This window comes from Trichoderma virens (assembly GCF_000170995.1).
Source record: "Trichoderma virens Gv29-8 chromosome Unknown TRIVIscaffold_92, whole genome shotgun sequence".
NCBI classification, from domain to species: domain Eukaryota; kingdom Fungi; phylum Ascomycota; class Sordariomycetes; order Hypocreales; family Hypocreaceae; genus Trichoderma; species Trichoderma virens.
In genome coordinates this window covers 1,423,003-1,438,228 of record NW_014013657.1, presented here as the reverse complement: position 1 = coordinate 1,438,228, position 15,226 = coordinate 1,423,003, and the positions used below count along the sequence as shown (strand labels likewise).

At 46.7% G+C, this 15,226-nt stretch overlaps 5 protein-coding genes across 5 annotated transcripts; 3 read left to right on the top strand and 2 right to left on the bottom strand.

Moving 5' to 3' along the window:
* Positions 1-234: 234 nt before the first annotated feature.
* On the top strand, positions 235-4,835 carry TRIVIDRAFT_74390 (uncharacterized protein; the record flags this gene model as incomplete). Its single annotated transcript, XM_014094381.1, has 3 exons — positions 235-2,838; positions 2,908-3,489; positions 3,550-4,835. The coding sequence occupies 3 exons, from the start codon at positions 235-237 to the stop codon at positions 4,513-4,515; spliced, it is 4,152 nt and encodes a 1,383-aa protein (XP_013949856.1).
* Positions 4,836-5,601: 766 nt separating this feature from the next.
* Positions 5,602-7,974, bottom strand: TRIVIDRAFT_228686 (uncharacterized protein; the record flags this gene model as incomplete). Its single annotated transcript, XM_014094380.1, has 9 exons — positions 5,602-6,000; positions 6,206-6,275; positions 6,350-6,474; positions 6,528-6,630; positions 6,717-6,978; positions 7,031-7,097; positions 7,151-7,195; positions 7,250-7,835; positions 7,886-7,974. The coding sequence occupies 9 exons, from the start codon at positions 7,972-7,974 to the stop codon at positions 5,602-5,604; spliced, it is 1,746 nt and encodes a 581-aa protein (XP_013949855.1).
* Positions 7,975-8,780: 806 nt separating this feature from the next.
* On the top strand, positions 8,781-10,036 carry TRIVIDRAFT_228685 (uncharacterized protein; the record flags this gene model as incomplete). The annotated part of the gene is made up of 2 exons (XM_014094379.1): positions 8,781-9,318; positions 9,519-10,036. The coding sequence occupies 2 exons, from the start codon at positions 8,781-8,783 to the stop codon at positions 10,034-10,036; spliced, it is 1,056 nt and encodes a 351-aa protein (XP_013949854.1).
* A 539-nt stretch (positions 10,037-10,575) lies between these two features.
* On the bottom strand, positions 10,576-12,994 carry TRIVIDRAFT_38815 (uncharacterized protein; the record flags this gene model as incomplete). The annotated part of the gene is made up of 9 exons (XM_014094378.1): positions 10,576-11,091; positions 11,142-11,361; positions 11,420-11,526; positions 11,582-11,684; positions 11,743-11,986; positions 12,036-12,102; positions 12,158-12,202; positions 12,264-12,840; positions 12,894-12,994. The coding sequence occupies 9 exons, from the start codon at positions 12,992-12,994 to the stop codon at positions 10,576-10,578; spliced, it is 1,980 nt and encodes a 659-aa protein (XP_013949853.1).
* A 396-nt stretch (positions 12,995-13,390) lies between these two features.
* TRIVIDRAFT_228683 (uncharacterized protein) lies at positions 13,391-15,012 on the top strand (the record flags this gene model as incomplete). The annotated part of the gene is made up of 3 exons (XM_014094377.1): positions 13,391-13,430; positions 13,514-14,428; positions 14,504-15,012. 3 exons carry the CDS (start codon positions 13,391-13,393, stop codon positions 15,010-15,012), a joined length of 1,464 nt encoding a protein of 487 aa, XP_013949852.1.
* Between the last annotated feature and the right edge of the window lie 214 nt (positions 15,013-15,226).

Genomic DNA, 15,226 nt, shown 5'->3' with positions numbered 1-15,226 from the left:
TCGATCTGTTCATTACACCACGACCTCAGGATCGACCTCTTCCCAACCACGTATACGAATCTTGCCGCGACACCATCCAGCCTCCTGCTCTCTCTTCTTCCTTTTCAGCGTTGCCCACTAGACGCCTCTAGCCTCGGCTGCCTGCCTGCTCGATCCTCCCCCTAGTGTCAGTCCGGCTATGAGGCTTAGCATCCGTCGTGGGCTTGGGCATCATTCTGCCTGCTGAGCGTCGCAATGTCGTCAGCGTCGCACCGCCAGTCGTACCAGCCTCAACACGGGCACAGCAATAGCAGCAAGGACATGGGAAGATCGCGACCGCAGTCTACAGCGCAGCAATCTGTCGACCACGAGGAAGCTCGAAGCTTTGCGCTGCGAACCGCCTACCTCCACTACCTGCTGCAACCCAAAGCCAAACGAAAGCAATATGTCCCGGCTCCCAAGGTGCCCACTCGAACGCACACCAGCGTGGGACAGCTCGTGCAAGATTTTGTCTCGGGAAACTCTACGAGCATCAAGCTCCCGCACAACTTTGCTGCCGCTCTGCTTGACCGTGTTGGTGGTGTGTTGAGGGGTAGCGAGGCTCTGCCTGGTTACAGCGATGCTGCTGTAAAGAGAAGCTTTGCCGAGGCGTATACGGCCTTCTCCGAGAAGACGTTTCGAAAGACAATTGAGAAAGAAAGGAAGTTCGAGCCCTTGGTCTTGATCTTCTACTCCGCGGCGACGAAAGCAGCCCAGAAGGGAAAGGGGCCTGACGATGAATCCGACTCGTGGAAGCTACTTCCAGACCGCCACCTGGCCATGTTTGTGAGGCTTGCCGCAAATGTCATGAAAGACCTGGGCCACGACCGAGATCGACCCGAGCTTATGTCTAGACTCAAAGATCTAGAGAGCAAGCTTCTCAGAAACGACCAGGATCTGGTCAGCAATAGCACCGCTGGCACGGGCACAACAATTGAAGTGATTGTGCCTCTGAGCTATGAGGTCAAGGATATGCCCATGGTGCAGGTGGTTGCAAGCATTTTTGGCCTGGGCCTCTCAGATGTTCAGGCGGAACTCAACGCAAACCGGCAGGTATGGACAGAAGAGGCTGCCCTCAAAGATCTCAAATCATACCAAACTAGACTTAATGCCAATCTGCATGGCACACTGAGCAGCCACGATTTTGATGTCGAAGATGGCTTTACCGAGTGGAAGAAATTCGAGGCTACACATCTCTCCCAGATGATGATGGATATTTTGACTGCCAAGCCAGAGTTGGCAAAAACCAAAACGGGGCCCATCGACAAATCTTTGCCGAGTCGGCCGGGTTCACTGTACGCAGATGACCAGGCATATGCTGATCTGAGCCGTGTGATATCTGACACAGATTCATCCTCCTTCGCCTTTGATCCATCCATTAGCCTGAGCTCTTTAGCGATTGGCGAATCAAGCAGCATCAGAACCGTAGATGAAACGATATATACCTTTACACCCCCTAATCCAAGGGCGTTTTACAAATACATTCTCCAGCAGGCAATGATGTTTGATCAGATCCATGCTGACCCCAACATGGACTACCAGCCGCTGTCACACAAGTCCATGGAGTTGCTGAACGAGCTCTCGGTACGATGGCGCATCCCGCAGTTCTCGCGACTCGTCGTTCTTCTGGAAGCAGCAGCCAATCAGTTTATTGATAAGGAGATAGCCCCTGAAGATCTTGATGCTGTTTTTGACATGATCAAGTCTCCGTCGCAGGAGCTCAAGAAACCACCTCACATACATCAGTACAACGCACCCCTGACCGATTTCGACCCTAGCCGCTGGACGATGCATGACTTTGCCGCTTACCAGCACACTCTTCACATTCTTCACGATGCACTGTTGCAAGAACTTTACGATCTCCTGGAAGGTTGCTACGAGGTCAAGCCTCCAAACATTGGGCCTGTCATGTACCTTTTAGAAAACCATATTGGCCAAGACTCGACCTTTTCTCCCCGACCCGAGGTGATGGATGAGTTTAGGAAGCTTCTGGCTGAGCGTTTGGCTCAAAAGGCTACGGCAATCTACCACCAAAATATGCAGAAGCAGATACCAGAGCGAAAGGAAGAGTGGGACTTTGCACACGTCGTCCAACTTGGCAAGGCAGTGACCAAGGTGTGCGACCGAATTCGAAAGCGATATAAAAAGACTGCTAATATCATGGGGGTCGACCCATTGAGTATTTTGGTCTATGAGGTGTTTCCGAAGTTTGAGCAAGATGCAAGCGCCATCATCCAAATCATTGTGCAAGGGGCCAGCGAGGGAGGTCAGGAAATCGAGATCCAGGACGGCTTTGAGCTGTACAAGGAGCTGAAGGAAATCCGCGGAATTCATGAAGAGTTCCTCCCCAAGGAGCCTTTTGCCTTCAACATTGAAGATTTACTTGTCGACTTCGTGTGGCGTTGGCTAGGGTCCGCCGAGACTCGAATGACGGAGTTTGTGGATCAGGCAATCAAGCAAGATCAGTTTCAAGTTAGAGCAGACGGTCCAGACCAGATCCCCGGGGATGCGCAACGGCACAGTGTGTCCATTATAGACATGTTTATGCTGTTCAACCAAACAGTAGACCAGGTTTTCAAGCTAGAATGGGGCAATCCAGAACATCATGCCAGATTCATGACCGCATTGGCTAGGAATTTTTCTGCAGGTGTTGGTCGTTATTGCGAAACTGTTGACCAGCAGTTTGCAAAGGAAATGGACCGTCCTTCTGCTCAGGAGCTCGCTGCGCAAACCCAAACTACCCAAGAGAAGTGGATGCAATATGCCAAAGATGCATGGAACAATAAGGAAAAGGCTGAACCATTTCAGTTCTTCCCAGAGGTAAGCGGCGATTTTTTTCTAATGCAATGACTCGTCTCTTACATCGTATGCTAACTTGAAATGTCTCAGTCTTTTGTTAAGCTCAACAATATCGAGTATGCGATGCAAGAGCTTGACAAGTTAGAAAAGACCATGAATGTTGAGGCATGTGCGGCTTTACTAGAATCGAAAGATGGTCCTAAGAAGAAGACGCGAAAGCCAAACAAGTATACGTTCACCATCAAGGTGGTAGAGGCCGAGGATCTCAAAGCTTGCGATCCGTCAGGCTACAGTGATCCTTATGCGGTCTTTGGCGATGAGTATCAGAAGCGACTTCACAAGACACGTATCATTCACCGGAATCTGAACCCTCGCTGGGATGAGTCGTTTGATATTACAGTCCAGGGTCCAGTTAACGTCATTGCGACCATATGGGACTATGATACTTTCGGCGACCACGACTACGTGGGACGAACTTCTCTCAAGCTGGACCCTAACCACTTTGGAGACTATCTCCCCAGAGAATTCTGGCTCGACCTGGATTCACAAGGTCGTCTGCTGATTAGAGTCAGCATGGAGGGAGAGCGCGATGATATTGTGTTCCACTTTGGAAAAGCTTTCCGTCACCTAAAGCGAACAGAAAGAGACATGGTTCGAAAAATTACGGACAAGGTATGTTGTGTTTCTATGCATAGTTTATATAAGGATCTAGGCTTGCTAATACACCTTCAGCTTACCGTTCAAATCAACGAAACCCTGTCACTGGAAACTCTTAGGAGTCTCCTGGGGTCTGGAGGTGTAGGCGCATCAATCACCAGTCTGTGGAAGAAGCGAACGTCTACCAATACCCCTTCGACTGGCCCTTCCCAAGCGCAGATTGAAAGCGCTCTCACCAATCTGTTTTCCTACTTTGACGACAACTTTGCCATTATGAAGATGACTCTAACAGACGCTACAATGATAGCCGTCATGACTCGTCTGTGGAAAGATGTTCTCATGACGATTGAGAATCTCCTGGTGCCACCATTGTCAGAGAAGCCGTCGACCCAAAAGCCACTCTCGCGAAGAGAGCTCGATATTGTGTATCATTGGCTGGAGATGCTGTTCGTCTTCTTCAATGCCAAGGATGAGCACTCAGGCGAGCAACTCGGAGTTCCCGCTGAGGTACTCAAGTCGCCTAAGTGGCACGAATTGGCCTCGCTCAACTTTTTCTACTTTGAAGAGACTAACAACCTCATTCGGGAATCGGAGCGCATGGCTGCGGCCTCAGCACAACGAGCTCAGCAAGCTCTGCAGCAACAGAACCAGCCGCAAAGTCAGTCGAGTAATAGGCTCGCGGTACCATCAAGCTTGGGGGCATCTCTGGGCGGTGCCGGCTCGTTTGCCAGCATGGGCACCATCAGGCGCGGTAAGAGCATCATGATGAGCCGCAATCTGGGTACGATGCGTAAAGCCAAGGAGGCGAAGCGCCGCGAGATGCAGGCCGATGCCAGTGACGATATGATCTTACGAATCTTGCGCATGCGTCCCGAAGCGGCGAACTATCTCAAGGAGAGACAGCGTCAAAAGGAACGACAGGCCGCAACGGCCGCTGCGGCGCTGATTGTCAAGAACAGCGTAAGCCAGGGCTGGAACTCTGGACCAGCCTTTTCTGGTGCGCCGTTTGGACGCAACAGCCTTTTGCCAAACAGGAGGTAAAGCCGGGATAGATGAAAGACGAAAAGAAGAGACGGTAGAGGGAGTACGGGCAACGTATTGAATGATTTGGCTGGGAAAGAGAGGTGTGGTTTACCAAGGGGTTTTGTGATGAAAGCAGCTCCATCTTTGCTTCTGTACCTTGTCTTTAGTGATTTATTGACTGGCCCGGCGGGATAGGCCTCATCAGATACCCTTATGAGTGTAGGTATATACCGAGGTCATAGATTGAGATGGTTTGATTTTGCGATTTGTTGAGCATTTTGAGATGGACGGGCATTGCGAGCCGAGCGAGATACTACTTAATTTCAGCATGTTATGAGGATGGTCGTTCTTCAGTGTGATGTAGATGACGATATCAACTGTTGTATTTACGCAGGCATCGGTTTGTACACGATATTTCACTCCTCAGTAGCTAACAGTAGCCTAATTGTGATACCAGACAACTTCTTCCTAGTATATTTGGCTATTACTTGTGGTATGTCCTCTTCAGTCTTTGTGAAATGTTTCTCTCAAGTTGTGTCGCATTAACGGATTTGCTATCCCGCACGCCAAGTTGGCTATACAGCATCCCATGTCATAAATTTAGCAGGTCTATCTATCTGAAGATAGTAGCGATGGTAGAAGAGAGTGATAATAGTACCGGACGGTTAAAAGACTAGGTAAGTAACAGTCACTGGGATGTTGGATAGCCAACTTGAAGTGCTGAATAGCCGTTTCCTATTTGTGGCATGCCCCCTGCATTCTCAATAAACTGTTTCCCCCTACATTGCATCGCATTGATCAACTCTCTTCTGTGGTTTGTTTGTTTAACAAACCTTTCCCACTAGACATGTATCTATTCAGCATTGTACGGATCACACATCAATATAATAGCGCAATGATAATGTATTCTTTGTCAAATCATACTGCTAAAGCATCCCAATCTCTTGTCTAACAAAATAAAAGCAAGCTCGTCAACATTTACCCCCTCTTTCATCGATATTAGAACATCTGTATCCATAATTATTGGTGCCAACACAACCCGAATGCCAGTAATGGGAGCTCCGTAAAGAAATGATTCACCTCAACAAATTTCCTTCCACAGAATCAGTCTTCTCCAGAGTCTTCATCCGAACCCGAGGCTCCTAGTGCTTGGTTCACGGTCGAGCCGCAGCGGCCATAGTCAATGCCGATTTTCTTGGACGCCATGACCTGGTTGTTGTATATAATCTCAAAGTCTAGAGTTACTCCGTTTGACGTCATCTTAACATCATAGTTAACCCGTCTAATGACATCGCCTATAGGGTTGATCCAAGTAGGCAAGCTGTCAAAATCAGGAACACTTGACCAGCGTACGTCACAAAGCTCCTTGACTGTCTCATCGCATCTATTGGATGGAGCATTCTCTGTTGAGTAGATGAATGTTGTCTCAATTGTAGTAGCCGGTATCACGAGATCCCTGTGAAACCCTTTCTCAACGGATTCGCCTACAGGAATAGTTGTACCCTTGACAGTCTGTTAGCTTAAACTGGACGTGATCAATATGGCGTGGGCGCCTTACAATGCGTAAAAACCAAGATGTCTGATTTGTTGCTTTGTATGCCTGCCTGATATCACACCATCTTCTATCCCGTAGGTCATGTTCGCCCGCTCTCCAAGGTGTATGATAGCAACGTACGCCGTAGCTCATTCTTGAAATCCTGGAACTTACTGTAGACTCGGTGGTATCCTCAGACAGCTCAAGCCCCCGTATTACTGCCCCTCGGCAAACTGCTGTCCAACTGTTTCGCCGCATTAAATCATCTAAGTCAGCCACCAGTTCGTAATTAAAGCTCTGGGATATGTAAACTCTTACGGTTCTGCACCAGAGCCTTGTAGAAGCTCAGTCTTTTCTTCTTGGCTCTTCTTTCGGTTCAGTTGGTCTTGAAGCCGAGTGTACAGAAATGGCTGTCTGCCAAATCCACCAACTAGGACGAGAAACTGAATAAAATATCAGTGCTTTGTAACTGATGACGAAATAATACCAATCATACCTTGGGCTCCTTTTTGTACTTTCTCTTGACAGTTTTTGCTTGATCAATCACTAGGGTTTCAATCTCACCCACTGTTGGCTTGAATATATTTTGCGCATCTTTACTGTTCATTTGGAGAAGAAAAGTTAGTTCGCATCCAAATACTCTCCCTTATCACAACCCCTGAATTGCTTCCCTAGTAACACTTACGCACTGATCTTAATGTCTGTAAAGCGGAACTGGTCGTGGGTTCTTTTTTTGCTTGACCCACTGCTCGGCATCTGAAGCAACCAGTGTTGATCAGTGTTGCGAAACTGAGGTTTGATGCCATTCTCCCAATCGTTGTGTATAATGCGGCTCAATACTCCTTTTTCTTCAAGTATTTTCCAAGCATCGAGAGAGACCTTGTCAAGTTTTCTTCGAAGGGTTGTTAGAAACATCTCATCCAAGAACGTAGCGCCGCAAAGCTTTCCTATATACCGCATCAGTTGCTGTAGGGTATCACGGGATAGACACAACTGTACCATCTCCCTTGACGCTTTCTTTGACTCGGATTGGGTCAGTTTTGATGACGGTGTAAGTGATCACATCCTGAGCTTGATGTGAGCCATAATATGAGCCCAAGAATTTCCTCTGGAACTTACCACAGTGCCTCCGCCAGCGTCGCAAACAACAAAGTGGTCTCCAACCTTGAGAGGGTCGTTAGTGCATGAAAATAAATTTGCTACAGCCCGTGCTCTCACCTCCATATTCACCATGCTATACGTGCACATGTCTTTTATTGTGGCCAGAGCGGCTGCCTCTGGCTCCGAAAGGAATTCCAAGATTGTATCGCCAGCAGCTCGAGTCTCCAGAATCCCCGCCTTTTCAATGGCTTCAAGCATGCGAAGTTGAGCATAGGCTGGCCAAATAGCAGGAAGCGTGACAATAACCTTGAACCTGGAAATGTCTACTAACTGTCCACCTATAGCTCTCCTAATGTTGACAATGCTATGTTTCCATAACTCCCGTAGATAGTCGCTGATGACATCCACGACGCGTCTGTTCGACTCCTTCAAGGACTTCTGAGCAGCTTGAATCTGTGCTGCATTGCGGATATTTTTAGGAATGTCGCGCTCCTCCAAGAGGCAAAGCTTGAACCATTCGATCTTGGGCGAAGATATTTTCTCGGGAATAGAGTAACCCCAGAAAACTTCCCCCTTGTTGTCGTAGTAGATGGCGCTCGGAACCTTTTCTTTATCACTACAATGACTTTTGACTGCATTCCAGTTCGTTATTATGTTTATATGGCCTGGTCGGCTTGAAGTAGTCCAAGCCACGCCTGAGTAACTACATAAGGTCAGTTCTGAGAAGGGCTCATTGGGGTATTATAAGCATACGTGGTGCCGAAATCTATCCCTATGACAATCGTAGGTTCTTGGCGCTTTCCACTGTCATCACTTGCTTGGGTTTGGTAGGACTGAGGCATGGTTGGTGGCGAATGAGCATGAGCTCTTGTTTGAGAATGGTCTAATAGATAATAGTGAGTGTTCTGAGTATGGAGATGTTGGGAAAGCAAAATGCCATTCGGCGGAATCCCTGCCCTTAAGTAGAACATTTGGCACAAGTGAATCAAATGGGGAAAATGGTGATAACATGCAACGGAAACCCGGTAGAATGCGTCCGCCGGCCACGCTTCACGGTGTAAGAGGGATCTAATTAGTTGTTAAGTTGTGGTGATTGCTACAGTTAACTAACTAAAGAACGATTAAGCTAACTAGGGAGGAACGACACAATATTATCCTCAAGAGAGGCAACAGTGATTCTCCTCAGCGGTGAATGAACCTTGTGTGAATATCTCAATGAGAGTGATTCACAGATTGCCAGGCGGGAGCCTGTGTAAGTCACCTGATTCCAGTCACCCATGACGGATGCCAATACAATTCAATACAAGATGGCAGAACACATAAGGAGCCGTTGAAGCCATAGTTCTACATCAAAATACTTCCTTAAATAAATCACATCCAAGAGAACCTCGACCAACTTTGAGCCACGCCTGATAAATCGATCAGCAATGCCAGCCAATATTCCCATAGCGGCTAAAGAAGATGGTAAGATTCTTCACTTCAAAATACATTTTTACTGTTAAAAACTGGCATCTAATAATGGTATCATAAAGGAGAAGCACACGAAAGTGGTAATCATGAGGCTTCACGGGCTACGACATAACGAACAAATGCATCTCAGGGCTCCCTCCCACGCAACCATAATCAAGAGCTGGTTAGCTCAGGACGAATGGCAATCAGCAAGCGTCCGAATACAAATGGCAGGAAACGAATTCGCAGCGAGGATGAAGAAGATGAGCTTGCATGGTCCGTGAGACAAACCAGAACGCGCACATCTGCTATGCCAGGGTTGGAGAATTGGGAGGCTTTTGCTATGAGACAACTAGCCGAACGTGATCCTGAGGTTATATGCGCCATGCTTGATGCTACGAGGGCCGAAATCAGGCAACGTTGCAACAAAATTAAGTTTCTGGAAGCGAAGATCGAGCACGTAAAGAAAACTGAGGAAGAAAAGCGTTGCAAACTCGATGACGAGATTGGGGCACTTAGAAATGAGATGCATAACCTTCTCCTTGAAAAGACGGAAGATTTCGGCACAACAAAGACATCGGATGACACCATCAAGAGTATGTGGTGGAAACTGTCTTACAAGATCAAGAATATCGTCAGTAACTACTTTACTGAATGGCCTCAAGGCGAGACAATCGCCATCAATGACATCGAGGACGATCAGCATGAGCAAATCACACCAGCTGACCATATTGCTGGTTTGAAAGAGAGTACCAGTCGACGTCAGATATGGAATCTTTTATTTCACAATATCTTCTCGGGAAATGGGGGTTGTTTACATGGAGAGGTTGGCGGGACATTAGCGCGTCTTATTGCAAATCAAGGTACATCTGAACGAGCCAGCTTCTCTTCTTGTCTCTTATTTTTAAGATAAACGGCTGACCTCTCTATACAATAGATCCTCACAATCTTCCCAGTCCTCAATATCTGCAGATGATCAGCAAAATGAAGTCAGCTCTTGACCTTGACCTCGAAAAAGAGGGTGTCCTCAGCAACCGTGTCAATCTAGAGAAGTTGATTGAGCGCACAGTTGTTCATTTCGGAAATCTCGTAGCAGACAAGAAGACACATGAGTTTGAAGAGGAGATGAGGAAAATATTCTCAGACGCGTGGAAAATTCATACCGCTACGATAACATCGAAAGCTATCTTTATCATGCAGTGGTCTAAGGATGACGGTAGCAATGATGATTGCCCTTATAACCCGGAGACAATGGAGTTTTTTGATGGTGATGTTACCACTAGCGCATCGGCACGCACTATCCAAGTGGTCGAATCCCCGATATTGTGGAAGATTGGAAACGGGGATGGCGAAAATTTTGATTCTTACATGATACTGTGCAAACACTGCGTCTTTCTGGGGGAGAATAAGGATGAGCCCAGTACATGTACTTTGGACGAATCATCATCATCGTAAGGATATGGACTTGAGAGAATGGCCGGACACATGATTAACGAATTGGGGACCAGAATGACTCTTTGTTTTACTACTACCTTACAGAGCATGTTTTATTTATGGAGTGGCCGACAATGGCTCAATAATGATACCAGAGAATGAAAAAAAATCAGGAGGAATCATCAGCCAATATGAAGTATCTTCAAAGAAGTCATACTTTACGAATGGTAATCCAGGCACTGTTACCGAATCTGCAATTTCACATAGTGGCAGCTAATAGTCAAGGCGTGATACTAAGCAATTTAATTTGGGTGTTCATCTAGCTCGTAGCGCCTATCTGTAATCCGAAGAATTTTGTTTCCATATAATTGTATCCTAGTCCCCCATGCTTACCCTGGCTGGACCTTGCTCACCGATATGGCATTTGACGTTTACTCTTATGGCAGAGTAGAATATGACCGTAATCGAGCCAAAAGCTTGTTCATATCAAGCAACTTTCACCAATGTGTGTTTAGAAACAAACTCTTCTCGCCATTTCCTGTCCAAGAACTGAGCTCCATTCACAAGTCTGGGATCCGGGAGGAGATATGACTCTCCCAATTATAGTTTGCCCGGTTTTGCACTTCAGATCTTCCAGATCCAGGTGGAACATAGGTGCCACTGTCATCGTTACCATCGCCGCCACAATCATTACCATCATCATTGCCAGGGTGGCCAGCAGAGCGACGAGCCGCAGCGCCGCTCTCGCTATAGTCAACCGCAACGTTTTTGGAGGCTACAATTTTGTCGCCATAAGAAATCTCAAAGTCCAGAGACACGCCATTCGAAGTCATCTTGATGACGTAGTCGAGCTGTTTAACAAGCTCGCCCCTGGAGTTTTTCCACGAAGGTAGATCGTCGTAGTTGGGGATACTGGACCAGTGCACTTGGCAGAGTTCCTTGACTGTATCGTCACATCTGTCTGATGGAGTGAGGGCATTGGAGTATATGAGATAAGTGGAAATTTGGTTCACTGGCGCGTCGAGAGTTTGACGAAACCCGTGCTCAATGGATTTGCCCACTTTAATAGTATCACCCTTGATAACGATCAGCATTTCCTACCATCAATCTATAGGTGGTGACTCACAATGCGTAGAAACCAGGAAGCCTGGTCAGCAGCGATGAATACTCGGGTAATGGGGCACCATTCTTTGTCTCGTAAGTCGTGCTCTCCTTCACGCCACGGCGTCACATTGCACATTGTGCCATAGCTCGCTCTCGCAATTCTCGAGCAGATCGCCGACTCTGCTGTGTTGTCAGATCCCTCGAGGCCCCGGAGAGCTGCGCCGCGACAGACTGCCGTCCAACTGTATCACGAACAAATATTAGTTCCAATTAAGGTTAGATATAGCACGTTGTACTTACGGTCGTGCTCCGGAGCTTTGCAGAATCTCAACCTTTTCCTTTAAACCCTGTTTCAGGCAGTTATACAGGTGGTCGCAGCGCCCAAAGCCACCAACCAAGATCACAAACTGATAATCTGCATTAATATTTTATAGATCATGATAAATAGAATGGGGCTTATACCTTAGGCAGCTTTCTGTACCGTTTCTTGACTTCTTGGACTTGGGCGGTCACAAGCTCCACGACCTGGCTCATTACAGGCCGAAAAACATCAACAATCTCTTGGCTTTTTGTTTGGTAAGCAATCATTTTCTTAGGCCATCATATCAATGCAAACAACTTACTTGGTGATATCGATCTCTGGACAGATGAATTGGTCGTGCTCTCTTTTCCGCGACGTGACGGGGATCTGGATGGTCCATTTTCGGCCATCGCTGCGAAACTGAGGCTTTATGCCGTTTTCCCACTCGTTGTTCATAAGGCGCGCTACTCCATCTTCCCCGAGTCTTTCCCAAGTAGCCAGGGGAATTTTGCTCTCGAGAAGGTGTCGAAAACGCTCGTCCACAAAGGTAGCGCCGCAAAGCTTTCCTATATATGGCGTTAGTTGGATAGATGAATAACAGGATAGACTCCTTACCGTCTCCCCTAACACTTTCTTTGACCTTCATTGGGTCTTTTTGGATGACTGAGTAGGTGATCACATCCTGTACATCGTATAAGCTATCTCGGAATTCAGAGGTTGACTTAGGAACAACTGACCACAGTGCCTCCGCCAGCATCACAAACAACAAAGTGATCGCCAGTCTAGGGAGACGGATTCGTCAGTAATGAAAAGACAACTTTTACGGAACCTGAAGGCCCTTACTTTGATATCTGCCCTGTCGGACATATCTTGCAAGCTAGCCAGAGCTGCAGCCTCAGGCTCCGTGATGAATTCCATAGTGGTGTCAGCAGCACTTCTGAAGCTCATAATCCCAGCCTTTTCAATTGCCTCCTTCATTCTGAATTGAGCATATATAGGCCAAATTGCTGGGAGAGTAACGATAACCTTGAATGAAGAAAGATTCATCATGGAGGATCCTTCAGCTCGCTCGATGCAAGCAAGAGTATGCTTCCATAGCTCTCGTAGATAATCACTGATGACATCCACAGCGTGCTTGCCTAACCTTTCCAAGGAAGCCCTGGTATTTTGGAGATGCGTTGAACCTTGTAAGTACTGCGGTATGTCTTCTCTATCGAGAAGACATAGCTTGAACCATTTCAAGGTAGATTCGCCAATGGGAGCGGCATAACCCCAGACAGGTACGTCATCTTTGTTCTTATAGGAGATGGAAGTGGGAACTTTTTCCTTGTCGCTGTTGAAACTGAAGCAAGACTTCCAGTTCGTTAGTATGCTGATTTGATCTGGCCGAGTCGACCTAGCCCATGCCACGCCAGAAAAGCTGCGTGTAGGTAGTCAGCAACCAGGATCGTCATAGTGATCCAATGAACTTACGTGGTTCCAAAATCTATGCCTATGACAAATGAAGGATCGCCTTCAGCAAGTCGCCGTGTTCCCCTTCCAGCGCCTCTCCGGGTACGCGTAGGCCGAGGCATGGTGGACGCTCATCAGCCTGAGTTTGGTGGTTCGAGGGAGTATATACCAGCGCTCTTAAGAAATGATAGATGCGCGAGGTATAGGTTGGTCAAAGAAATGACAAATGATCGCAGTTCTCTCACTTTGAAGAGGAAAAAAAAGATGAAGCAAAAGTGAAGTTGCAGTGAGTTGGAGTGGAGAAAAGGTGAGGGAGTGGTCCGCTCACAATGCCAGCTGGCAGATATCTGGCAAAGCAAAGGCGGTGGCACATAATTCTGTACATCTCTTTTAACTTTCTTTATTTATTCTTCTCTACATCCGGTTTCCTCTTCTCCTTTCTCTTTTGTTCTTTACCCTTGCGAGTTTTTGATCTCGAGGCAATTCCAAATCAACTATTCTCCTCTGTTGATGGCACAATGTCGCCAGATGTCATCCATATTCATGACGAGGGAGGAGGTATTAAACCCCAGTTCTATTACTAGCCCTCTATAATTTGGATGCCTCTTAAAAAGTTTGGACTCATGCTAATCTTTTAGCAGATAATCGGGGACGCTCACAAATGGAGAAAGTAGCCCAACTGGCCGAGACTCCATCCCTTCGACGTGGCAAATACAAGCGCCCTAACTATAAAGAATGCGGCGATAGCGACTCTGAAGACTCATATAACACTGACGAAACAAATGATGGAGATATTCCTGCAAAGAAGTCAAGCATCATAAAGGGGGGGGCTCCCCGGGCGTTGCGATCCCAAGGTGACAAGCAGGAGCCAATGAGCTCAGAACAGCAGACGCCAGTTTCCCGAGTGGTTATAAAAATCGGAAAAAGAAACCATGGTGATCACGAATGTGAGCCTGCGAGGCCCGCAAAGCGTGGCCGGAAGCCCACAACCAATACCGAGATAAAAAGATTTGAGAAGGACATGCTTGGATTATTGGAGAGATATGCCTCCAAGGCGAATGATCTCGAAGCTTCTAGATCCGAAAACCAAGACCTTCAAGCTCAAATCAAAATTTTAGAGTCAAAGCTCGAACAATCACGACAAGCTCATAAGCAGAGCGAAATATCGTGCAACCAAAAGATAGCTCAGCTTAAAGAAGATGCCCGGGACTGGAGATGTCAGCTTGCGTCTGCCCTTGATAAGCTCAAGAAGGACTCCGGCAAATATGCCAAAGTATCAGATTCAGAGATTAAGGAGAAATGGATGGTATTGTCTTATAATATTCGCGGTCTGGTCTCTCAATACCTTACTGCGAAACCCAGTGATCAAGATGTACATCTCAAATCGCTGGTGATGGGGCACCGGCTCCACTCCACTCAAGATATTTCAACTTTACGCGCCAGCATTCTTCGACGAAAGATATGGACATATTTGATTTTCGCTGTATTTTCAGGAAGAGAGTCTATCTGGCAGGGGAATATTGGTGCTACTTTGACATACTTTCTGTCTACGAATAGTAATATCCGCCACTTAATACGCCCCTCCTCATGCCGATATATCTTCTTTGACTAACAAAATTGCTTTTGTACAGATTATCATCACACTAAAGATGTTTACTACCTCCAGGTCATCAGTCAGATTAAGGCCAGAGCGGTCTCAGACCTCAGTGAAGAGTTCCATCTCAACATGCAAGTTATGGAAGCGTCCATTGACAAAATGACGGATGGAGTTTCTCATTTTATACCAAAATCGAAGGTGAAATTATTCAGGAAAGAGATGCAAAAACTGATTATAACGGCGGTAGATCTCCATTCCATCATGATGAAGTCAAAGGCAATCTTCTTCACGGAGTGGATTGGAGACGATGGTACCAAAAAAATCGTTCCTTATGACCAGACGAAAATGACATCTAATCAATGCGGCAAAGACTTTGATATATCCAGTTCATTTGTTAAGTATGTCGAGGCGCCTGGCCTGGTGAAGATTGGGAATGCGGACGGAGAGGATTTTGACACCAGCATGGTGCTTTGCGAAGCTTCGGTGATACTTCAAGAAGATGACGCTGATATCGACAAGAAAGATGAAGGAGATAAAAAGTGAATCTCGAGAGTTGAATTTGTTTCATGAGAAAGTATCACCGAGGGTCGGCTATTTTAAAAGTGCGGACAGTCCATAGATGGTAGAACACGCAAATGGACTTAGGGATAGCCGCAAAAAATTGATACAGTAAGAGATTATCTTTCTCTCTCTACCATTAAACTGAAAATAAGTGGCTCTCCAGCATCTTGTATCCTAAGTTTCATATAATTAACTT